This window comes from Lethenteron reissneri, chromosome 71 (assembly GCF_015708825.2).
Source record: "Lethenteron reissneri isolate LAM-NWPU_2019-01 chromosome 71, ASM1570882v1, whole genome shotgun sequence".
In the NCBI taxonomy this organism is placed as follows: Eukaryota; Metazoa; Chordata; class Hyperoartia; order Petromyzontiformes; family Petromyzontidae; genus Lethenteron; species Lethenteron reissneri.
This window is the reverse complement of record NC_083849.1, coordinates 2,435,716-2,461,367: the sequence shown is the minus strand read 5'-3', so window position 1 is coordinate 2,461,367 and position 25,652 is coordinate 2,435,716. Positions and strand designations below refer to the sequence as shown.

Below are 25,652 nucleotides of genomic sequence, written 5' to 3'. Positions count from 1 at the left end.
GTGTCGTTCACTCGGTAGATCCCCTGCACGCACGGCGGCGGGTGAGTGGCGTGTCTGGTGAGTGGTTTGGTGAGTGGCAGTGTGTGGTGAGTGGCGAGTTTGTCCGGTGAGTGGTGAGTGTTTTTGGTGAATGGTCTGGTGAGTGGTGAGTGGTGAGTGTGTCACGGTGTGTGGTGGTGAGGTTAGGCGGGTGGTGAATGCGTCCTGTGCTGAGGGTGTCACGCCGGACATGCCCCCCCCCCCCACCACCACCCCACCCCCCCACCACAAACCTACCCCCCCACACCCCCCCCCACCAGCCATACCCCCCCGCCTCCCCCCCCCACCAGCCATACCCCCCCACCAGACACACTCCCCACACCCCCCCCCCCCCACCAGCCATACCCCCGACACCCCCCCACCAGACACCCCCCCACCAGCCAACCACCCCCACACCCCCCCCCTACCAGCCATACCCCCCACCAGCCATACCCCGCCCCCCCCCCACCACCCCACCACCGAGTGTACACCGACGGTCACCGCCCCCACCTTGAGCGTCATGGCTCGCCGCTCGATCTCGCTCACGCACAGCCGAACCGGCTCCGGCACGCCGCTCGCGACGTCACCGCCGTGCGGCGCCGGTGACGCTGCCGCTGACGCCGACGGTGACGCCGTGACGCCGGCGACGGTGACGTCAGCGGGGAGGGCGGAGCGGTGCGGCGCTCGCGCGAGCAGCAGCGCACCGCCAGGGACTCGAGGCACTTCTTGTGGCACGCCAGCAGGCACTGGGCGGGCAGGCGGGTGGCACAACGGCGAGAGGGTGAGAGGACGACTCAGAGAGAGAGAGGAAGGATGACTCGGAGACTGGACGTCTCAGAGAGAGAACGACTCAGGGATAGGGGGAGAACGACTCGGAGACAGAGAGAGAGAGGACAACTCAGACAGAGACGCAGAGAGACAAAGAGAGAGACACAGACAGATAAAGGCAGACAGAGACAACAGAGAGACAGACAGAGACACAGAGAGAGAGAGACAGACAGATAGAGAGACACAGACAGACAGAGACAGACAGACAGACATAGACAGACAGAGACAGACAGACAGACACAGACAGACAGAGACAGACAGAGACACAGACAGACACAGACAGAGACACAGACGACAGAGACACAGAGACACAGAGACACAGAGAGAGAGAGACAGACAGAGACAGACAGACACGGATAGAAAAACAGAGACAGACAGATAGAGAGACACAGACAGAGAGAGACAGACAGAGACAGAGCACCAAGAGAGACAGAGAGACAGACAAAGACACAGAGAGACAGACACAGAGAGACAGAGAGACAGACAGAGACACAGAAGACAGACAGAGACAGAGAGACAGAGAGACAGACAGAGACACAGAGAGACACACCGACAGAGACACACACGACAGAGACACCGAGAGAGACAGAGACACGGGGGGGGGGGGGGGGATGGTGCGCCCACCTCCTGGCACTCGGCGCCCTGAAAGTAGATGAACGTGTCGCAGGCGCGGCAACGCGACGGCGCTCGCAGCTTGCGCAGCCGGTGGGAGCGCGCCGCCTCCGACAGCACCACCTTGGTGAAGGACGACGAGGAGGAGGAGGAGGAGGGGGGGGAGGAGCATGGCCCCTCGGGGCCCCCCACTCCGGACGACGCGGCCCCCACCGCCGACCCGTCTGCGAGACGCACGCACGGGGACGGTAGTGACGGTGGTAGTGACGACGGTAGTGACGGTGGTGGTGACGGTAGTGACGGTGGTGACGATGGTAGTGACGGTGGTGTTGACGGTAGTGACGGTGGTAGTAACGACGGTAGTGACGGTGGTGACGACGGTAGTGACGGCGGTGGTGACGACGGTAGTGACGGTGGTGGTGACGGTAGTGACGGTGGTGTTGACGGTAGTGACGGTAGTGACGGTGGTAGTGACGGTGGTGGTGACGGTAGTGACGGTGGTAGTGACGACGGTAGTGATGGTGGTGGTGACGGTAGTGACGGTGGTAGTGACGACGGTAGTGACGGTGGTGGTGACGACGGTAGTGACGGTGGTGGTGACGACGGTAGTGACGGTGGTGGTGACGACGGTAGTGACGGTGGTGGTGACGGTAGTGACGGTGGTGGTGACGGTAGTGACGGTGGTGGTGACGGTAGTGACGGTGGTAGTGACGACGGTAGTGACGGTGGTGACGACGGTAGTGACGGTGGTGGTGACGACGGTAGTGACGGTGGTGGTGACGGTAGTGACGGTGGTGGTGACGGTAGTGACGGTGGTAGTGACGACGGTAGTGACGGTGGTGACGACGGTAGTGACGGTGGTGACGACGGTAGTGACGGTGGTGGTGACGACGGTAGTGACGGTGGTGGTGTACGACGGTAGTGACGGTGGTGGTGACGACGGTAGTGACGGTGGTGACGACGGTAGTGACGGTGGTGACGACGGTAGTGACGGTGGTGGTGACGGTAGTGACGGTGGTAGTGACGACGGTAGTGACCGTGATGGTAGTGACGGTGACGGTGATGGGGATGGTAGTGACGACGGTAGTGACCGTGATGGGGATGGTAGTGACGGTGGCGGTGATGGTGACGGTGGTGACTGTGACGGTCGTGACGGTGACGGTGATGGTAGTGATGGTGATGGTGGTGACGACGGTAGCGACGGTGATGGGGATTGTAGTGACGGTGACGGTGGTGACTGTGATGGTAGTGATGGTGACGGTGGTGACTGTGATGGTAGTAGTTGACAATAGTGATGGTAACGGTAATGGTGATGATAACGGTGGTGACTGTGATGGTAGTGACGGTGATGGGGATGGTAGTGACGGTGATGGGGATGGTGATGGCAACGGTGGCGACTGCGATGGTAGTGACGGTGATGGGAGTGACGCTAACGGTGATGGTAGTGATGGTGATGGGGATGGTAGTGATGGTGATGGTGATGATAACGGTGGTGACTGTGACGGTAGTGACGCTAACGGTGATGGTAGTGACGGTGATGGGGATGGTGGTGACGGTGATGGTAGTGACGGTGATGGGGATGGTAGTGATGGTGACGGTTATGGTGATGGCAACGGTGGTGACTGTGATGGTAGTGACAGTGATGGGAGTGACGCTAACGGTGATGGTAGTGACGGTGGCGGTGATGGTGGTGACGGGGATGGTAGTGACGGTGACGGTGATTGGGAGTGACGGTGACGTCAGCTCATGCCGCTGCGCCGCTCACTCTCGTGGAGAGAGGGGGAGGGGGATGGACGACTCTGAGAAAGAGAGGACGACTCGGAGAGGGGATAGGAGGCGCGGGGAAGATTACTCGCACAGACAGGGGACGACTCGGAGAGAGGGCGAGCAGCGTGGGCGAGCAGCGTGGGCGAGCAGTGTGGGCGAGCGTGCGCTACCCCCGTCGGCAGGGCTGCACGGGTCGGTGTCGTCGAGATCGTCCACGGAGGACATGGTGCCTGTGGACGGGGTACGGGGCAGCTTGCGCATGAAGTCACCTGGGTGCAGAGGTCACACGGTGGGGGGGGGGGGATGAGAGGGGGATCATTCTATGGCAGAGGTCACAAACGGGTTTTGATTCGTGTAGCTAGGAGATGTTAACTACCTCGCCTGGTACACAGGAGGTCGTGGGTTCAATCCCGACCCTGACGCCTGCTGCTGGACATTTGGAGTTTGCGTGTGGCTAGGAGATGTTAACTACCTCGCCTGGTACACAGGAGGTTGTGGGTTCAATCCCGACCCTGACGCCTGCTGTATATTTGGAATTTGCGTGTGGCTAGGAGATGTTAACTACCTCGCCTGGTATACAGGAGGTCGTGGGTTCAATCCCGACCCTGACGCCTGCTGCTGTATTTGGAGTTTGCATGTGGCTAGGAGATGTTAACTACCTCGCCTGGTATACAGGAGGTCGTGGGTTCAATCCCGACCCTGACGCCTGCTGCTGTATTTGGAGTTTGCGTGTGGCTGGGAGATGTTAACTACCTCGCCTGGTATACAGGAGGTCGTGGGTTCAATCCCGACCCTGACGCCTGCTGTATATTTGGAGTTTGCATGTGTGGCTAGGAGATGTTAACTACCTCGCCTGGTACACAGGAGGTCGTGGGTTCAATCCCGACCCCGACGCCTGCTGTATATTTGGAGTTTGCGTGTGGCTGGGAGATGTTAACTACCTCGCCTGGTATACAGGAGGTCGTGGGTTCAATCCCGACCCTGAGGCCTGCTGCTGTATATTTGGAGTTTGCATGGTTCTCCCCGTGGTGGTGTGGATTTTTCTCCGGGACTTCCTGTTTTTAAATCCTTTATATTAAGTTCGCTTGCTTGCTTGCTTGCGCGCTTACGACCGTGCAAATCTTTCGGTCGTTTTTTATTTAAATCCTTTATATTAAGTTATCTTGCTTGCTTGCTTGCGCGCTTACGACCGTGCAAATCTTTCGGTCGTTTTTTAACCTACTTCCCGTGATCCAATCGAGCTGACATTTTGCACACAGACTCGTTGTGCGTGACAATTTATTTTCGTGAAGAAAGAATTTGCTAAATTTTACACTTTTTAGGAATTTTTTTTATATTTAATTACCAATTGCTTAATGGTGGCAGGCAATCATCTGACCCATAGGTGGCAGCCATCTCAAGCCACAGGACGAGAGGACTCTAGCCGCCACGCATATAAAGGATTTATAGTGAAAAACTTTGTTTTTACGGGTTCATTTTTTTCCCTCCGCGTTTGGGTTTAAGAATTAAACCCATGATTCCAGGTCGCTTCTGAAAAAAAAGCTACGTATCTCAGCGGTGCCTTACCTGGTAACAAGTATAACCCGTAAAAACAAACTTTTTCACTATAAATCCTTTATATGCGTGGCGGCTAGAGTCCTCTCGTCCTCTGGCTTGAGATCGCTGCCACCTATGGGTCAGATGATTGCATGCCACCATTAAGCAATTCGTAATTAAATATAATTTTTTTGTCCTAAAAAGTGTAAAGTTATGGAAAAAAAATTTCACGAAAATTAATTGTCACGCACAACGAGTCTGTGTGCCAAATGTCAGCTCGATTGGATCACGGGAAGTGGGTTTAAAAACGACCGAAAGATTTGCACGGTCGTAAGCGCGCAAGCAAGCAAGCAAGTGAACTTAATATAAAGGATTTAAAAAATTAAAACAAGTTTAGCTTCGTTTAATTATTCGCCGTCACTGATATGCTGCTTGCCGTGAACAGGAATTCGAACTCGGGTCACCGGGTGTGCAACCACTGCGCCACCGCTCTCCGTATATACACACACAAAGACAAAGGTTCCTTCCCCCCGTGTAGCTGTTAACAAGCTGCTGGGGCAAGGGCTGTTAGCGAGTAGCAGCAACAGCAGCAGCGCCGATGAAGGCTGGCAAGGTGGCACCACGAGGTGGATCGGTGTGGTGTGGTGGCATGGTGCGGTGTGGATATGGTGTGATGTGGCAGTGTGGTGGTGGTGGTGGTGATGATGGTAGTAATTGTGGTGGTTGCGGTGGTGGTGGTGATGATGGTGGCAATTGTGGTGGTTGCGGTGGTGGTGGTGATGGTGGTAATTGTGGTGGTTGTGGTGGTGGTGGTGGTGATGATGGTAGTAATTGTGGTGGTTGCGGTGGTGGTGGTGATAATGGTGGTAATTGTGGTGGTTGCGGTGGTGGTGGTGATGGTAGTAATTGTGGTGGTTGCGGTGGTGGTGGTGATGGTAGTAATTGTGGTGGTTGCGGTGGTAGTGGTGGTGATGATGGTGGTAATTGTGGTGGTTGTGGTGTGGTGGTGGTGATGATGGTGGTAATTGTAGTGGTTGCGGTGGTGATGGTAGTAATTGCGGTGGTTGCGGTGGTAGTGGTGGTGATGATGGTGGTAATTGTGGTGGTGGTGGTGATGATGGTAGTAATTGTGGTGGTTGTGGTGGTGATGATGGTAGTAATTGTGGTGGTTGCGGTGGTGGTGGTTGCGGTGATGGTGGTGGTGGTGATGGTGGTAGTAATTGTGGTGGTTGCGGTGATGGTGGTGGTGGTGATGGTGGTAGTAATTGTGGTGGTTGTGGTGGTGGTGATGATGGTAGTAATTGTGGTGGTTGTGGTGGTTGTGGTGGTGGTGGTAGTAATTGTGGTGGTTGTGGTGGTGGTGGTTGCGGTGATGGTGGTGGTGGTGATGGTGGTAGTAATTGTGGTGGTTGTGGTGGTGGTTGCGGTGATGGTGGTGGGGGTGATGGTGGTAGTAATTGTGGTGGTTGTGGTGTGGTGATGGTGGTGATGGTAGTAATTGTGGTGGTTGTGGTGGTGGTGGTGATGATGGTAGTAATTGTGGTGGTTGTGGTGGTGGTTGCGGTGATGGTGGTGGTGGTGATGGTGGTAGTAATTGTGGTGGTTGTGGTGGTGGTGATGATGGTAGTAATTGTGGTGGTTGCGGTGGTGGTGGTGGTGGTGGTGATGGTAGTAATTGTGGTGGTTGTGGTGGTGTGGTGGTGGTGATGGTGGTAGTAATTGTGGTGGTTGTGGTGTGGTGGTGGTGGTGATGGTAGTAATTGTGGTGGTTGCGGTGGTGGTAGCACCAACCGTCCATGCCTCTGCGCGTCACTCATGGAGCAGGTGGTGGTGTTTGTAGTGGTGGTGGTGTAGTAGTGGGGTAGTGGTGGTGTAGTGGTGGTGTAGTGGTGGTGGTGTAGTAGTGGTGGTGTAATGGTGGTGGTGGTGGTGTAGTGGTGGTGTAGTAGTGGTGGTGTAGTGGTGGCGTAGTAGTGGTGGTGTAGTGGTGGTGGTGTAGTTGTGGTGTAGTGGTGGTGGTTGTGGTGGTAGTGTGGTGGTGGTGTAGTAGTAGTGGTGTAGTGGTGGTGGTGTAGTGGTGGTGTAGTGGTGGTGTAGTTGTGGTGGTTGTGGCCGCCGGTGCCACCTACCGGGGCTGGCGGAGGGTGAGTCGAGTGAGCGCGACTCGCTGCTGCCGCTGCCGCTGTCCGTGTCACTCACCCCGCCCACCAGCCAACTCCTGCCCCGTGACGCCTCGCCTGCACACCACACCACCACCACACCACACCACCGCCACACACCACACCACCACCGCACCACACCACACCACCACCGCACCACCACCGTGAGTACACCACATGCGGGCGCCGCTACCGACGCCCACCGCTTGCGAAGCCGCCGCAGCAACAGACGCGACGCACGCAACTCACCGCGTCAACACGCTCGGCAACGCACACCTACGGCGCCACGCACCCCACAAACGCACACCCTGCCCCCCACTGTGCCCCCCACCGCCCCCCCCCCACCCCGTGGCTCACCCTTGCCGTTGAGCTTGAGCGAGCCCTTGGAGTCGCCACGGGGAGGAGGAGAAGCGACGGAGCACTGCTCCGAGCTGCCAGAGTCCTCACGGCCCAGCTTACGCTCCCTGGACACACACACACGCACACACGCGCACACGCGCGCACGCACACGCACACACACGCACACACGCACACACACGCACACACACACACGCACACACACGCGCACACACACACGCACACACACACACGCACACACACACACGCACACACACACACGTACGCACACACACACACGCACGCACACACACACACACCACACGCACACACACACACACACGCACGCACACACACACGCACGCACACACACACGCACACACACGCGCACACACACACACCCACGCACGCACACGCACGCGCACACACACGCAAACACACACACACACGCACACATGCACACACACGTACGCACACACACACACGCACGCATACACACGCACACACGCACGCACACACACACACGCGCGCACACGCACACACACCCACGCACGCACACGCACGCGCACACACACGCAAACACAGACACACACACACGCACACGCGCACGCCCACACGCACGCACGCACATAAAGACAAAGATCCCCCACGTAGCCTTCGCAGACTGTTGGGTCAAGTGATGTTAGCGAGCGCCTATGAAGGCCGGAACGGCACACGAGGGGGTGGGTGGCCATCACCACGCCCGGCCGCCTTTGTCTCCCCAGTGGCGATGTTTACTACACACCGCACCAGGTACTCATTTGAGGCCGAGTCGACCTCGGAGAGGCCCAGGACAGTAAGTGTAAGTCTATGGCTCTGTGTGTAAGTGTATGTCTCTGTAAGTAAGTCCATGGGTCTCTGTGTAAGTCCATAGGTCTCTGTGTAAGTCCATGGGTCTCTGTGTGTAAGTCCATGGGTCTCTGTGTAAGTCCATGGGTCTCTGTGTAAGTCCATGGGTCTCTGTGTAAGTCCATGGGTCTCTGTGTAAGTCCATGGGTCTCTGTGTAAGTCCATGGGTCTCTGTGTAAGTGTATGTCTCTGTATGTAAGTCCATGTATCTCTGTGTAAGTCCATGGGTCTCTGTGTAAGTCCATGGGTCTCTGTCTATGGCTATAGGTCTCTATGTAAGTCTATGGGTCTCTGTGCAATTCTATGGGTCTGTGTTTGCCGACATATAATGTCAGATCTTCGTGGATATTAGAGGGGTGGTGGTCGTGGTAGTGGGGGAGGGTGGTGGTGGAGGTGGCCGTGGGTGGTAGTGGGTAGTAGTGCGTGGTGGTGGGTGGTAGTGGGTGGTGGTTGTAGTCAAGGTGGTGGTTGGTGGTAGTGGATGGGTGGTGGTGGTTGGTGGATGGGTGGTGGTGGTGGTAATAGTGATTGCTGGTAGTGGGTGGGTGGGTGGTGCTGATGGTGGTTGATGGTGAGTGGCGGTGGTAGTGGGTGGGTGGTGGTGGGTGGTGGTAGTGATGATGGGTGGGTAGTGGTAGTGAGTGGGTAATGGCGGTAATGGTGATGGGTGGTGATTGGTGGGTGATGGTGGGTGGCGGTGGTAGTGGGTGGGTGGTGATGATGGGTGGTAGTGGTAGTGAGTGGGTAATGGTGATGGGTGGTGATTGGTGGGTGATGGTGGGTGTTAGTGGTAATGGCGGTAATGGCGGTAATGGTGATGGGTGGGTGATGGTGATGGTGGGTGATGGTGGGTGGGTAATGGTGATGGTGATGGGTGGGTAATGGTGATGGTGGGTGATGGTGATGGTGATGGGTGGGTAATGGTGATGGTGGGTGATGGTGATGGTGATGGGTGGGTAATGGTGATGGTGGGTAATGGTGATGGTGGGTGATGGTGATGGTGGGTGATGGTGATGGTGGGTGATGGTGATGCTGATGGTGGGTGATGGTGGGTGGGTGATGGTGATGGGTGGGTAATGGTGATGGTGGGTGATGGTGATGGTGATGGGTGGGTAATGGTGATGGTGGGTAATGGTGATGGTGGGTGATGGTGATGGTGGGTGATGGTGATGGGTGGGTAATGGTGATGGTGGGTAATGGTGATGGTGGGTGATGGTGATGGTGGGTGATGGTGATGGTGGGTGATGGTGATGGTGATGGGTGGGTAATGGTGATGGTGGGTAATGGTGATGGTGGGTGATGGTGATGGTGGGTGATGGTGATGCTGATGGGTGGGTAATGGTGATGGTGGGTGTTAGTAGTAGTGAGTGGGTAGTGGTGGTAATGGTGATGGGTGGTGATGGTGATGGTGGGTGTTAGTGGTAGTGAGTGGGTAGTGGTGGTGATGGTGATGGGTGGTGATGGTGATGGGTGGTGATGGTGGGTGTTAGTGGTAGTGAGTGGGTAGTGGTGGTAATGGTGATGGGTGGTGATGGTGGGTGTTAGTGGTAGTGAGTGGGTAGTGGTGGTAATGGTGATGGGTGGTGATGGTGGGTGTTAGTGGTAGTGAGTGGGTAGTGGTGGTAATGGTGATGGGTGGTGATGGTGGGTGTTAGTGGTAGTGAGTGGGTAGTGGTGGTAATGGTGATGGGTGGTGATGGTGATGGGTGGTGATGGTGGGTGTTAGTGGTAGTGAGTGGGTAGTGGTGGTAATGGTGATGGGTGGTGATGGTGATGGGTGGTGATGGTGGGTGTTAGTGGTAGTGAGTGGGTAGTGGTGGTAATGGTGATGGGGGGGTGATGGTGATGGGTGGTGATGGTGGGTGTTAGTGGTAGTGAGTGGGTAGTGGTGGTAATGGTGATGGGGGGTGGCGGGCCACTGACCGCGTGGTGGCGGGGGGCGACTGCGCCCGTTCGGCGAGGCGGCGTGCGAACGCCGCGTACTGCGCGCCAGCCACGTAGGCGTCGGTGCCCTCGTGCAGGGCCCGGTAGCGGGCGGGCAGCGCTGCTGCCTGGGTGCCCAGCAGCTCAAAGTAGGCGGCCGTCACCTGCGGCGCCAGCGTAAAAAATTAACCCGTAAAAACAAAGTTTTTCACTATAAATCCTTTATATGCGTGGCATCGGTTTTATTTTATTATTCATTTCTGTTTTTCTTGAGTAAGAGTTTCAGTTTGATCACATTGGTATTTTAAATTAAATATTTTTTTAAAAAAATTCCTAAAAAGTGGAAAATTTTGGAACATTTTTTTCACGAAAATGCATTGTCACGCACAACGAGTCTGTGTGCAAAATGTCAGCTCGATTGGATCACGGGAAGTGGGTTAAAAAACGACCGAAAGATTTGCACGGTCGTAGGCGCGCAAGCAAGCAAGTGAACTTAATATAAAGGATTTAAAAACACGCAGAAACACGCCAAAAAAATACAAAGATTCCCCGTATAACCTTAATAAACTGTTTGGGGCAAGTGCTGTTAGCGAGCACCTATGAAGGCCGGCACGGCACACGAGGGGGTGGGTGGCCAGCACCACGCCCGGCCGCCTTCATCTCCCCAGTGGCGATGTTAACTACACACCGCTACACCAGCTACTCATTTGAGGCTGAGGCGACTTAGGGGAGGCCCATGACCGGTTCAGATAATCGTCACCGGTGTTGGTAGCCACGAGCGGGAATCGAACTCGGGTCGCCGGGTTCGTAGCGCATCGTAGCGCTAAACGCTACACTACCGCTCCCCACACACACACACTCGCACGCACAAACACACACACTCACACACACACGCACGCACACTCGCGCGCATACACGTGCACACACACACACTCGCACGCACGCGTGCACACACACACAATCGCACGCACGCACACACACACGCACACACACACACACTCACGCACACACGCAGGCACACGTGCACACACACACACACACTCGCACGCACGCGCGTACACACACACACAATCGCACGCACGCACACACACACGCACACACACACACACTCGCACGCACACACACACACACACAATCGCACACACACACACACGCACACACACACACACGCACACACACGCACACTCGCACGCGCACACACACACAATCGCACGCACGCACACACACACGCACACACACACTCGCACGCACACACACGCGCACACACGCACACACACGCGGTTGTTGACACGCTGGCGCCTCACCGTCTTGAGCGCCAGGTCGGCCCGGCGCGCCAGCTCCCGCACCTGCGTCAGCACCACCGTCTTCACGGCCTGCACCTCCTGGCGGCGCAGGCGCAGTTCCTTGGCGCTGGCGCGGTACACGGCGTCCGCCTCGTCCGCCTGCCGCCAACACCGCCATCGACACCACCACCATCACCACCATCAGCAACACCAGCATCACCATCACCACCACTACCACCGCCAGCACCAACACCACTACCACCGCCACTACCACCGCCATCGGCACCACCATCAGCAACACCACCAGCATCACCATCACCACCACCACCATCACCACCACCACTACCACCGCCAACACCGCCATCGGCACCACCATCAGCAACACCACCAGCATCACCATCACCACCACTACCATCACCACCACCACTACCACCGCCAACACCGCCATCGGCACCACCACCATCAGCAACACCAGCATCACCATCACTACCACCGCCAGCATCACCACCACCACCACCAGCACCACCATCACCGCCAGCACCACCAGCATCACCACCACCATCATCAGCACCACCACCACCACTACCCCCAGCACCACCAGCATCATCAGTATCACTACCACCACCACTACTACCCCCAGCACCACCAGCATCACCAGCATCATCACCACCGCCAGCACCACCATCACCGCCAGCACCACCATCAGCACCACCACCATCATCAGCACCACCACCACCACTACCCCCAGCACCACCAGCATCATCAGTATCACTACCACCACCACTACTACCCCCAGCACTACCACCACCGCCACCGCCAGCACCGCCAGCACCACCAGCAACACCATCACCGCCAGCATCACCACCATCACCGCCAGCACCACCAGCATCACCACCACCACTACCCCCAGCACAATGAGCATCATCAGCATCACCAGTATCACTACCAGCACCACCATCAACACCATCAGCAGCAGCACCATCACCAGCACCACCGACACTGCCCCCACCAGCACCGCCGCCATCAGCACCGCCACCACCAGCACCGCCACCACCAGAACCGCCACCACCAACACCGCCAGCGTCACCACCACCACCACCAGCACCACCAGCGTCACCACCACCACCAGCACCACCACCACCAGCACCATTGCCGCCACCAGCACCACCACCATTTCCGTCACCAGCACCACCAGCACCGCCGCCACCAGCACCGCCACCACCAGCGCCAGCACCGCCGCCACCACCAGCACCAGGCACCGTGTGCCAAGGCACCGTGTGTCATGTGGCCGGCACCGGCTGTGCCCGGCACCGGCATTGCCCGGCACCGGCATTGCCCCGCACCTTCCTCAGCGCCTCGTCCTCCGTCTTGCGCTTGCGCTCCAGGGTGCGCGACGATCCGGCGTGGACGGTGCCGGCGCCGGCGCCGCCCTCGGCCGGGGACGACGCCGCCGTCACCGCCGCCAGCCCCTCCTCGGCGCGTGCCGCCGAACCTCGGGCGCGCTCCAGCTCCTCGCGCCGCTGAGAGTACAGCTGGTGGGGCACGGGGGGGGGGGGGGTACAGCGGGGGAAGGGGGGGGGCGTGGGGGAGGGGGGGCACGCGGTCAAATGTGCGCACGGTACAAAAGACTCACGGACTGAAACGAGCGTTACAGGGAGGCACGCAGAGCGATCGAGGTAGACGGGGATTCACAGCGACAGAGGGGGACACAGAGAGACTCGGGGAGATGCAGGGAGACACGGGGTGGGGGGGGGGGTGCAGGGAGACAGAGGGAGACAGAGAGACACGAGGAGACACGGGGTGGGGGGGGGGGGTCCAGGGAGACAGAGGGAGACAGAGAGACACGAGGAGACACGGGGTGGGGGGGGGGGGGGGGATGCAGGGAGATGCAGGAGGGAGACAGAGAGACACGAGGAGACGCAGGGAGATACGGTGTGGGGGGTGCAGGGAGACAGAGAGAGACACGGGGGAGATGGAGGAAGACAGAGAAAGAGTTGAAGAGAGAAGACAGAGGGAGACAGAGAGACACAGGGAGACACGGGGGGGGGGGGGTGCAGGGAGACAGAGAGACACAAGGAGACGCAAGGAGACGCAGGGAGACGCAGGGGAGACGGAGGGAGACCGGTAGACACAGAGAGAGAGATGTAGAGAGGGAGACGAGCGTTTAACCACTCAGAGTCCACACTCAACCGGCTGTTGGCGCAAGTGCTGTCAGCGAGTTGCACCGAGGGAGGCCGGTATAGCGCATGACAGGGGGGCGGTGGGGTGGCCAGCACCACACCAGGTACTCATTTACAGCCAAGTCGACCTAGAGGAGGCCCGGGACCGGTTCAGATTATTCGTCACTTGTGGTGGCGGCGAGCGGGAATCGAACTCGGGCGTGTTGGGGTTCGAAACGCGGCGCCGCTAACCACTGCGCCACCGCCCATTGGGCCAAGTGCTGTTCGCCACTAAGTGGCGGTGACGTCGCCACGGCGCTTGTGCCAGGCTAGGTGCACCACGCAGGCACGCAGCTTGTACCTGTCGGGCTTTCTTGAGGCTGCACTCTGCCTCGGCCTGCAACGAACACAGAGACACACGAAGACCGAGACACGAAGACAGACACGCAGAGACACACGCACAGACACACACGCAGAGACACACACACAGAGACACACAGAGACACACGCACAGAGACACACGCACACAGACACACGCACACAGACACACGCACACAGACACACGCACACAGACACACGCACACAGAAACACACATGCAGAGACACACGCACACAGACACACGCGCACAGAGACACACACGCAGAGACACATGCACACAGACACACGAAGACAGAGACACGCGCACACAGACACACGCACAGAGACACACGCACACAGACACATGCACACAGACACACGCACACAGACACACGTGCACAGAGACACACGAAGATAGAGACACACGCACACAGAGACACACGCACACAGACACATGCACACAGACACACGCACACAGAGACACACCAAGACAGAGACACACACGCAGAGACACACGAGTACACAGACACACGCACAGAGACACACCAAGACAAAGACACACGAGCACACAGAGACACACGAAGACCGAGACACACACGCAGAGACACACGAGCACAGACACACGCACACAGACACACGAAGACAGAGACACGTGCACAGAGACACACACGCACACAGACACGCGGACAGAGACACACGAAGACAGAGACACACGCACAGAGACACACACACGGTCACACGGGGAGGTCAAAGACAAAGCCAAAGATCCCCCCCCGCTGGAAGCCTCTAACATACTGCAGTGGGGCCAAGCGCTGTTAAAAACACAGAATTATACTTTTATTAAACCAGCTTAGGGCCCACTGAGCTATTTATCGCGCTTGTTCAGAAGCGACCTGGCAATCACAAATGAGAGCTCAACGAAGTGGCTCATCGTCGTCATCACGTGGAAATTTATGGCAGCAACCAAACACTGGAAACGCGTGCCGATGATTCTACATGTGAAGGGGGGAAACCCGGAGGACCCGGGGAAAAATCCACGCAACCACGGAGAGAGAGAGACACCGCAAACTCCAAATATACAGCAGCAGGCGGCAGGGTCGAGATCGAACCCACGACCTTCCGCATACCAGGCGAGGTAGTTAACATCTCCTCGCCACATGCAAACTCCAAATATACAACAGCAGGCGTTAGGGTCGGGATCGAACCCACGACCTCCTGCATACCAGGCGAGGTAGTTAACATCTCCTTGCCACATGCAAACTCCAAATATACAACAGCAGGCGTTAGGGTCGGGATCGAACCCACGACCTCCTGCATACCAGGCGAGGTAGTTCACATCTCCTAGCCACATGCAAACTCCAAATATACAGCAGGCGTTAGGGTAGGGATCGAATCCACGACCTTCCGCATACCAGGCGAGGTAGTTAGCATCTCCTAGCCACATACATATAACCTTAACAGACTGTTGGGGCAAGTGCTGTTGGCGAGTAGCACCCTATGAAGGCCGAAACGGCAGACGAAGGGGTGGGTGACCAACACCACGCCCGGCCGCCTTTGTCTCCCCAGTGGCGATATCTACACACCCGATTTAAAGCTTTCGTGACTGCAGGGATTCATATTCTTGGTTCTTTCCGTAAAGTCACGTAGAAGGGAAGTAATAAAATAATAAAAATAAAACATAATAAAATAATTCTCACGACGTTTCGGCCACAACATTCAGACGCTGTCGCCTCGACAGACCTGGTTTCACCTGAGGACGGCTGCTTGCGTTGTGGCCGAAACGTCGTGAGAATTATTTTATTATGTTTTATTTTTATTATTATGTTGGCCGTGAGCGGAAATCGAACCCGGGTCACACGTGGGTTCGTAGCGCGGCGCTAACCGCAAGACTGCCGCTAAACCACGCACGTGCGTGCCCGCCCGCCCGCCTTTGTCTCCCCCGTGGAGTGGGGAGTGGGGGGCGGGGTTCCGATTAGTTCCGGTGGGTTCCGGTGGGTCCCCCCCTCCTGCCGTACCAGCCGGCGCTGTCCCTTCTGCCACAGCTCCTTGAGCTCCTTCCGTTTGCGCTCGTGTTCCTCGCGCCAGCTCCGCAGAGGCTGCAGGGGTGGGGGGTAGGGGGGGAGAGGTGGGGGGGTGGGGGGTAGGGGGGGTGAGGGGGGGGGAGGTGGGGGGTGGAGAGGTGGGGGGAGTGGGGAGTAGGGGGGGAGAGGTGGGGGGGGGAGAGGTGGGGGGGGTGGAGAGGTGGGGGGAGGGGGTGGGTGCAGGGGGGGAGGGGGTGGGGAGGTGGGGGGGGAGAGGTGGGGGGAGGGGTGGGGAGGTGGGGAGTAGGGGTGGAGAGGGGGTGGAGAGGTGGGGGGGTGGAGAGGTGGGGGGAGAGGTGGGGGAGAGGTGGGGGGGTGGAGAGGTGGGGGGAGAGGTGGGGGAGAGGTGGGGGGAGGGGGTGGAGAGGTGGGGGTGGAGAGGTGGGGGAGGGGTGGAGGGTGGAGGGTGGGGGGGGTGGAGAGGTGGGGGGAGGGGGTGGGTGCAGGGGGGGAGGGGGTGGAGAGGTGGGGGGAGGGGGTGGAGAGGTGGGGGGGGGAGGTGGGGAGTAGGGGTGGAGAGGGGGTGGAGAGGTGGGGGGGTGGAGAGGTGGGGGGAGAGGTGGGGGAGAGGTGGGGGGAGGGGGTGGAGAGGTGGGGGTGGAGAGGTGGGGGAGAGGTGGGGGGAGGGGGTGGAGAGGTGGGGGTGGAGAGGTGGGGGAGGGGTGGAGGGTGGAGGGTGGGGGGGGTGGAGAGGTGGGGGGAGGGGGTGGGGAGGTGGGGTCATAATTGGTTGTGTGAGTGTGTTTGTATGTTGAACTTCCATCGCACCGTACGTAGCCAACCACATTAATCGAAAGTTGTGGATAGTGGAGTGTAAAGTATTGTGTAGTGTAGTATGCTTTAAAGGTGCCGCAGTAGCAACACTACCACGAGCACTAGCGGCAATAGCAGCACTAGCCACAGCAGTAGCACGATCAGAACTAACAGCAGTAGCAGCACCAGCAACAGTAGCAGTAGCAGCACTAGCGGCGCTTTCGGCACTGGCGGTGCTCGCAGCAGAAGCAGCAGCAGCGCTAACAGAAGCAGCCCGAGCAGCAGCAGTAGCAGCAGCAGTAGCAGTAGCGCTAGCGGCACTGGCGGTGCTAGTAGCAGCAGCAGCAGTAGCAGCACTAGCGGCGCTATCGGCACTGGCGATGCTAGCAGCAGCAGCAGCGCTAACAGCAGCGGCTAGAGCAGCAGCAGTAGCAGTAGCACTATCGGCACTGGCGATGCTAGCAGCAGCAGCAGCGCTAACAGCAGCGGCTAGAGCAGCAGCAGTAGCAGCACTAGCAGCACTATCGGCACTGGCGGTGCTAGCAGCAGCAGTAGCAGCAGCACTATCGGCACTGGCGGTGCTAGCAGCAGCAGCAGCAGCGCTAACAGCAGCGGCTAGAGCAGCAGCAGTAGCAGTAGCAGCAGCGCTATCGGCACTGGCGGTGCTAGCAGCAGCAGCGCTAACAGAAGTAGCTCGAGCAGCAGTAGTAGCGGCAACGGTGGCGCTAGCGGTAGCAGCACCATCGGAGCCATCGGCACTGGCGGCACTAGCAGCAGCAGCAGCAGCATCAGCGGGCGGCGCAGGCGGACGCAGGCGGCGCTCACCAGCACGCACTTGTCGGCCTGCAGCTGGGCGGCCGTGTGGGCGGCGGCGTGCGCCGTCTCCCAGTCCTGCTCCATGAGGGACGCGTAGACACCCTGCAGGGGCATAGGTGGCTGGTGCCACCAACACAACCACCACAATTGTTACCATCACAATTACTACCACCACCACAACCACCACCACAACCACCACCACCACCACCACAATTGTTACCACCACCACCACAATTACTACCATCACCACCACCTCCACAATTGTTACCTCCACAATTACTACCACCACCACAACCACCACCACCACCACCACAATTGTTACCACCACCACCACAATTACTACCATCACCACAACCACCACAATTGTTACCACCACCACCACAATTACTACCACCACCACAACCACCACAATTGTTACCACCACCACCACAATTACTACCACCACCACCACAATTACTACCACCACCACAACCACCACAATTGTTACCACCACCACCACAATTACTACCACCACCACCACCACAATTGTTACCACCACCACCACAATTACTACCATCACCACCACCTCCACAATTGTTACCACCACCACCACAATTACTACCACCACCACCACCACCACAATTGTTACCACCACCACCACAATTACTACCATCACCACCACCTCCACAATTGTTACCACCACCACCACAATTACTACCATCACCACAACCACCACAATTGTTACCACCACCACCACAATTACTACCACCACCACAACCACCACAATTGTTACCACCACCACCACAATTACTACCACCACCACAACCACCACAATTGTTACCACCACCACAATTACTACCACCACCACCACAATTGTTACCACCACCACAATTACTACCACCACCACAACCACCACAATTGTTACCATCACCACCACCACAATTACTACCACCACCACAACCACCACAATTGTTACCACCACCACCACAATTACTACTACCACCACAACCACCACAATTGTTACCATCACCACCACAATTACTACCACCACCACAACCACCACAATTGTTACCACCACCACCACAATTACTACCACCACCACAACCACCACAATTGTTACCACCACCACCACAACCACAATTACTACCACCACCACAACCACCACAATTATTACCATCACCACCACAACCAGCACCGGAATCACTACCATCACCACCACCACAATTACTACCGTCACCACCACCGGCATCACTCACATGATCACCACCAAAATTATTACCCTCACCACCACCACCACAACCACCACAATTACTACCATCACCACCACCATCACCACAACCACCACAATTACTACCATCACCATCACCACCACCACAACCACAATTATTACCATCACCACCACCGGCATCACTCACATCACCACCACTACAATTACTACCATCATCATAACTATCACCACCACAAAAACCACAGTTACTACCATCATCACCATCACTACTACCACCACCAAAATCTCCACCATCACCACAATTACTCCCATCACCACCACCGACATTACTACCATGACCAGCACTACCATCACAACAACCACAATTATTACCATCACCACCACCGGTTACTACCATTACCACCACAACCACAATGACTACCATCACTACCAACGGCATCACCACCACAACCACCACAATTATTACCATCACCACCACCGGTCACTACCATCACCACCACCACCACAACTACTACCCATCACCACCACCGGCATCACTACCATCACCACCACAATGACTACCATCACCACCACAATCACTACCATCACCACCAAAACCACAATGACTACCATCACCACCACCAGCATCACTACCATGACCACCACAATACCACAATTATTACCATCACCACCAACGGCATTACTACCATCACCACCACAACTACCACAATTATTACCATTACCACCACCGGCATCACTACCATCACCACCACAACCACCACAACCACCACCACAATTACTACCATCACCATCATGAGCATCACCGCCATCACCACCACCACCACAATTACAACCATCATAACCATCGGCATCACTACCATCACCACCAACAACCACCACTACAATTACTCCCATTATCTCGGTGTAGTCTGGGACTGTTGTTGTTGTTGCCTTTGCTGCCTTGCCCAAGTTTGATAAATGGAACTTATATTTGACAAAAAATTTGTATCCATTATTTATATCTATTTAATGACTCACTTACCATCTAGTCTGTATTGTGCGCTCCTTATTGCGTATGTTTCTGCATCGCTTGCCGTTGCAACTCTCTAACCCCCCCTTCCCCCTGCCCTCCGCACTGGACCATATGTGAACAAGAGCTTGGTACCATTGGAACCTCATTTGCCAGTAGAAAATATGATAATTGGTTTTTTACCCTTCTATCTTTCAACAAAACTGACACCTTTTTTTTTACAAGGAGTCATGTTTACATAGACCACAATACCTGCAGTCATAATGCAAACAAAAAATATAACTCTGATAATCTGGTCCAACCCATGTGAGACTAGGCTCTAAGGAAAGCTGTCTCAGGTGTGGACCAATCAACTTCAAGGACAGTGCATACGTTATCAGAGTTATGTTTTTTGTTTGCATTATGACTGCAGGTATTGTGGTCTATGTAAACATGACTCCTTGTTAAAAAAAAAAGGTGTCAGTTTTGTTGCCAGATAAAAGGGTAAAAACACAATTATCATATTGGTTACTGGCAAATGAGGTTCCAATGGTGTAAATGCTTACCCCGAGCTCTCATACTCTGATGGTGCATTGTCTCTGAGTTGTGCGCCTTTTGGTGTCATCTGGTCCAACACCATGTGAGACTAGGCTCTAAGGAAAGCTGTCTCGGGTGTGGACGAATCAACTTCAAAGACAGTGCATACATTATCAGAGTTGTGTTTTTGTTTGCATTACGACTGCAGGTATTGTGGTCTATGCAAACATGACTCCTTGTAAAAAAAAAAAGGTGTCAGTTTGTTGCCAGATAGAAGGGTAAAAAAACAATCATCAAGAGTTCTAGATTTTAAGCTTTCGTGACTGCAAGGATTGATACTCTTAGTTATTTCTGTAAAGTCACATAGGTAATTTTTCATTTTTTACCCACGTGACTTTACCAAAAGAACTAAGAGTAATTATCAAGAGCTTGTTAGCTCATCAGATTCGTCCTCCAGTCACAGACAGAGATATGTGAAAACGCACATTGGCAGGGCAAGCGCCCTCCCCACCCCGCCCCCCTCCTAGTGACGATCGCCATCGTTGGAGTGGTGCAAGTACCTCGTGGGTGAAGGCCGGCATCGGACACTGCGCCAGCTTCATCAGGTCCTTGGAGTAGTCGATGTCTGGTGAGCGAAACGAAGACAAAGCTCCATGGACACCGGGGTAGGTTGTACTGCACGTGGCAAAGGGTTCTAGTGGGGTCGGTCGGTGGAGATGGGGTGGCAACGGCAGGCGCAAGGCCACTGCACGGGGGAAGGTTCGAGAAAAATGGTGGGAGTCTGCTGGACGAGTCTAACGGAGGGAAAGTGCTGGAAGTTTCCGGGAGCGAGGCCCGCGATCAGGGCCGCCGGCTCGGGGACTGAAGGACGACTGCAGGTGGACGACATCGGGGCTGACTGTTGGAGGAGAGATGGTGGTGGTGGTGGTGGTGGAGGGAGGGCGGGTTTGGGAGATCAGGGAGAGAGATGAGGTGGAGGGAAAGCAGAGGAACGATGGTGGAGGGGAGAGTGGAGAGATTTGTAGTTGACATTGGGGAGGGGGGGGGGTGGTGGTGGAGGCAGGGAGGGTAGCCGTGGGTGGGCAAGGGGGGGGTGTGAGCGATAGGGGAGAGAGATGAGCTGAAGGAGGAGTGGAGAGATGGTGGAGGGGAGAGTGAGGAGATGGTGGTGGGATTGGAGGGAGGGAGGGGTGGATGGGTGGGCGAGGGAGAGACCATACCCAGTGTGAGCCTCCGCCCCACGTATCCCGAGATGGGGTTTGCGGACAGGGGAGAGAGAGAGAGGGCAGAGAAATGAACTGAAGGAGGGAGATGATAGATGGTGATGGTGGTGGGAGACAGGGAGGGGGAGGCCGTGGATTGACGAGGGGGAGGCGTGAGTCGATCGGGGAGAGAGATGGGCTGAAGTTAGGGATCGGAGAGATGGTGGAGGGGAGAGTGAGGAGATGGTGGTGGTGGTGTTGGTGGTGGTGGTGTTGGTGGTGGTGCAGGGAGTTGAGGGTGGCCGTGGGTGGGCGGGCGAGGCGTCCGTACCGACTGCGAGTCTGCGCTCAACGTACGCGGCGAGGCCGCTGATGTACTTGGACAGGGCCTTGGCGTAGGCCAGCGCTGCGTCGATACCCCCGTCGCACGAGTGCAACCGCTCGTCCAGGTCCTCCGAGTCCAGCCCTGCTGGGTAGCAAAGACAAAGGTTCCACCGCCACCACCAATCCCAATAGCCGCCATTCGCCACTTAGTGGCGGCGATGTCACCACCACGGCGCCTGTGCCAGGCCTGGTGCGCTTTGAGGCCATCGCGGGAAGTGTTGAAGGCTCGCTGCTGGCAGGAGGAGGTCACGGGACAGACCCAGCAGGTGCCATGGGTTGACCGACTGAGATGGCTACTGGCCGATGCACCATCTGTGCCCCCTACTGTGCCAACTTTCTGCGTTTTAGCTGCCCAGCGCCCCGCCTCCGCAATGACTACCATCACCACCGCCTAAAAATACCTGGTAAAATACAAGTTTAGTAGCAGTCTGGGTCTCTATGAGTATAGGTCTCTATGGGTATGGGTCTCTACGAGTTTGGGTCTCTATGAGTATGGGTCTCTATGGATCTCTCGGAGTATGGGTCTCTGTGAGTGTGGGTCTCTATGGATCTCTCGGAGTATGGGTCTCTATGAGTTTGGGTCTCTGTGAGTGTGGGTCTCTATGGATCTCTCGGAGTATGGGTCTCTATGAGTTTGGGTCTCTGTGAGTATGGGTCTCTATGGATCTCTCGGAGTATGGGTCTCTATGAGTTTGGGTCTCTATGAGTATGGGTCTCTATGGATCTCTCGGAGTATGGGTCTCTATGAGTTTGGGTCTCTGTGAGTATGGGTCTCTATGGATCTCTCGGAGTATGGGTCTCTATGAGTTTGGGTCTCTATGAGTATGGGTCTCTATGGATCTCTCGGAGTATGGGTCTCTATGAGTTTGGGTCTCTGTGAGTGTGGGTCTCTATGGATCTCTCGGAGTATGGGTCTCTATGAGTTTGGGTCTCTGTGAGTATGGGTCTCTATGGATCTCTCAGAGTATGGGTCTCTATGAGTTTGGGTCTCTGTGAGTGTGGGTCTCTATGGATCTCTCGGAGTATGGGTCTCTATGAGTTTGGGTCTCTGTGAGTATGGGTCTCTGGATCTCTCGGAGTATGGGTCTCTATGAGTTTGGGTCTCTATGAGTATGGGTCTCTATGGATCTCTCGGAGTATGGGTCTCTATGAGTTTGGGTCTCTGTGAGTATGGGTCTCTATGGATCTCTCAGAGTATGGGTCTCTATGAGTTTGGGTCTCTGTGAGTATGGGTCTCTATGGATCTCTCGGAGTATGGGTCTCTATGAGTTTGGGTCTCTATGAGTATGGGTCTCTATGGATCTCTCGGAGTATGGGTCTCTATGAGTTTGAGTCTCTGTGAGTATGGGTCTCTATGGATCTCTCGGAGTATGGGTCTCTATGAGTTTGGGTCTCTGTGAGTATGGGTCTCTATGGATCTCTCGGAGTATGGGTCTCTATGAGTTTGGGTCTCTGTGAGTATGGGTCTCTATGGATCTCTCGGAGTATGGGTCTCTATGAGTTTGGGTCTCTGTGAGTGTGGGTCTCTATGGATCTCTCAGAGTATGGGTCTCTACGAGTTTGGGTCTCTATGAGTATGGGTCTCTATGGATCTCTCGGAGTATGGGTCTCTATGAGTTTGGGTCTCTGTGAGTGTGGGTCTCTATGGATCTCTCGGAGTATGGGTCTCTATGAGTTTGGGTCTCTATGAGTATGGGTCTCTATGGATCTCTCGGAGTATGGGTCTCTATGAGTTTGGGTCTCTGTGAGTATGGGTCTCTATGGATCTCTCGGAGTATGGGTCTCTATGAGTTTGGGTCTCTATGAGTATGGGTCTCTATGAGTTTGGGTCTCTGTGAGTGTGGGTCTCTGTGAGTGTGGGTCTCTATGAGTGTGGGTCTCTATGAGTTTGGGTCTCTATGAGTGTGGGTCTCTGTGAGTATGGGTCTCTATGAGTGTGGGTCTCTATGAGTGTGGGTCTCTATGAGTTTGGGTCTCTATGAGTATGGGTCTCTATGAGTGTGGGTCTCTATGAGTGTGGGTCTCTATGAGTGTGGGTCTCTATGAGTGTGGGTCTCTATGAGTGTGGGTCTCTGTGAGTATGGGTCTCTATGAGTGTGGGTCTTTATGGGTCTCATGATAATGATGATAAGCCACTTTCGTTGATCGATCATTTGTGGCCAGGTCACTTCTGACAAAACAGCTATGAAGCTTACCTTGGCCTTAAATAAATACCTGGTAAAAATAAAATCGCTTTAAGTTGGTTTAGTTTAACATTTATTCCATTTATTAACTGTTCATTTACTAGATAAAGCCCTGTGAGCCATGTGGCTCTTGAATCGGGTGCAACCGCAACAAACAAACAACATGAACAAGAAACATCTTCAAGTGACAACTGCAACAGAAAAATCCAGGAAAAAACAGCAGAAAAAAACGGCGCACATCACCGCTGTTTGCAAAAATCCCAGTGGGATGCAAGTCAAACAATAACAACCAAAAGACAATTTAGATTAAAGTTATCAGTCTTATAACTCTGTACTACAATTTCGATTTAAAGCTTTCGTGACTGCAGGGATTCATCTTCTTGGTTCTTTCGGTAAAGTCACGTAGAAGGGAAATAATAAAATAATAAAAATTAAACATAACAAAATACAATTCTCACGACGTTTCGGCCACAACGCAAGCAGCCGTCCTCAGGTGAAGAACAGGTCTGTCGGAAAGACAGAGTCTGAATGAAACACCGCCAAGCTTGGCAGCGTATATTTAAGCTGTGTTAGAGGAGGAAGAGCGCCTTGACAAAGGAATTTACATATCAACAGATTAATTTAGCATACTTATGGAAAATGCAGATATGGGATTAGTCACTACTTGTGAAATGCGTAGGAGGTGGGGGCGGGGTGGGGTCTCAAAGTCATATTATATTATGCCCGTGCATTATGTAGGATAGCAGCGGTACTACAACACACAAACATGGTTAGACGAAAACGTTTTCGAAAACATGCCGGCCTCACCGAAGGCCGGATCTTCCTTATCGTCCCTCCCCTCAGCTCCTCTGCACTCCTCCTCCTCCTTCTCCCCGCTCAGGTTTTCCAGCGACTGTTGGAGGGTGGAGGTGGTGGTGGTGGTGGGGGGTGGTGGGGAAATTAAAATTAACCCGTAAAAACAAAGTTTTTCACTATAAATCCTTTATATGCGTGGCGGCTAGAGTCCTCTCGTCCTCTGGCTTGAGATGGCTGCCACCTATGGGTCAGATGATTGCATGCCACCATTAAGCAATTGGTAATTAAATATCATTTTCTTTTTCCTAAAAAGTGTAAAATTTTGGAGAAAAAAAAATTTCACGAAAATAAATTGTCACGCACAACGAGTCTGTGTGCAAAATGTCAGCTCGATTGGATCACGGGAAGTGGGTTCAAAAACGACCGAAAGATTTGCACGGTCGTAAGCGCGCAAGCAAGCAAGCAAGTGAACTTAATATAAAGGATTTAATAAAAAGAGATCAAGTAAACTGATTCGATGAAACAATTAAGATGAATTGAGCAATTCAACTATTTCACGCAAACGTCCACGGGTATGCGAGCAAGCCGCACCGGCGCGGTGGAGGAGGTGGTGGGGGAGGTGGTGGTGGAGGTGGTGGAGGAGGTGGTGGAGGAGGTGGTGGAGGTGGTGATGAAGGAGGTGGTGGAGGAGGTGGTGGAGGAGGTGGTGGAGGTGGTGGAGGTGGTGATGAAGGAGGTGGTGGAGGAGGTGGTGGTGGTGGGGGAAGAGGAGGTGGTGGAGGCGGTGGAGGTGGTGGTGGAGGTGGTGGAGGAAGAGGAGGTGGTGGAGGTGGTGGAGG

General features: G+C 55.3%; 1 protein-coding gene across 1 annotated transcript in view; it reads right to left on the bottom strand.

Annotated features, from left to right (window-relative positions):
• Nucleotides 1–560: 560 nt before the first annotated feature.
• The window catches only part of LOC133361194 (rho GTPase-activating protein 29-like), a 122,630-nt gene continuing 97,538 nt past the window's right edge, over nucleotides 561–25,652 (bottom strand). The window contains exons 7-20 of the mRNA XM_061580077.1: nucleotides 24,826–24,910; nucleotides 21,783–21,917; nucleotides 20,810–20,874; nucleotides 17,527–17,637; nucleotides 15,883–15,963; nucleotides 13,871–13,906; nucleotides 12,694–12,882; nucleotides 11,372–11,509; nucleotides 10,068–10,231; nucleotides 7,278–7,384; nucleotides 6,891–6,998; nucleotides 3,396–3,494; nucleotides 1,471–1,682; nucleotides 561–764 (exon numbers count right to left, since the gene is read on the bottom strand). Coding sequence (XP_061436061.1) covers nucleotides 561–764; nucleotides 1,471–1,682; nucleotides 3,396–3,494; nucleotides 6,891–6,998; nucleotides 7,278–7,384; nucleotides 10,068–10,231; nucleotides 11,372–11,509; nucleotides 12,694–12,882; nucleotides 13,871–13,906; nucleotides 15,883–15,963; nucleotides 17,527–17,637; nucleotides 20,810–20,874; nucleotides 21,783–21,917; nucleotides 24,826–24,910 — 1,734 coding nt within the window. The remainder of the gene's footprint in view (nucleotides 765–1,470; nucleotides 1,683–3,395; nucleotides 3,495–6,890; nucleotides 6,999–7,277; nucleotides 7,385–10,067; nucleotides 10,232–11,371; nucleotides 11,510–12,693; nucleotides 12,883–13,870; nucleotides 13,907–15,882; nucleotides 15,964–17,526; nucleotides 17,638–20,809; nucleotides 20,875–21,782; nucleotides 21,918–24,825; nucleotides 24,911–25,652) is intronic.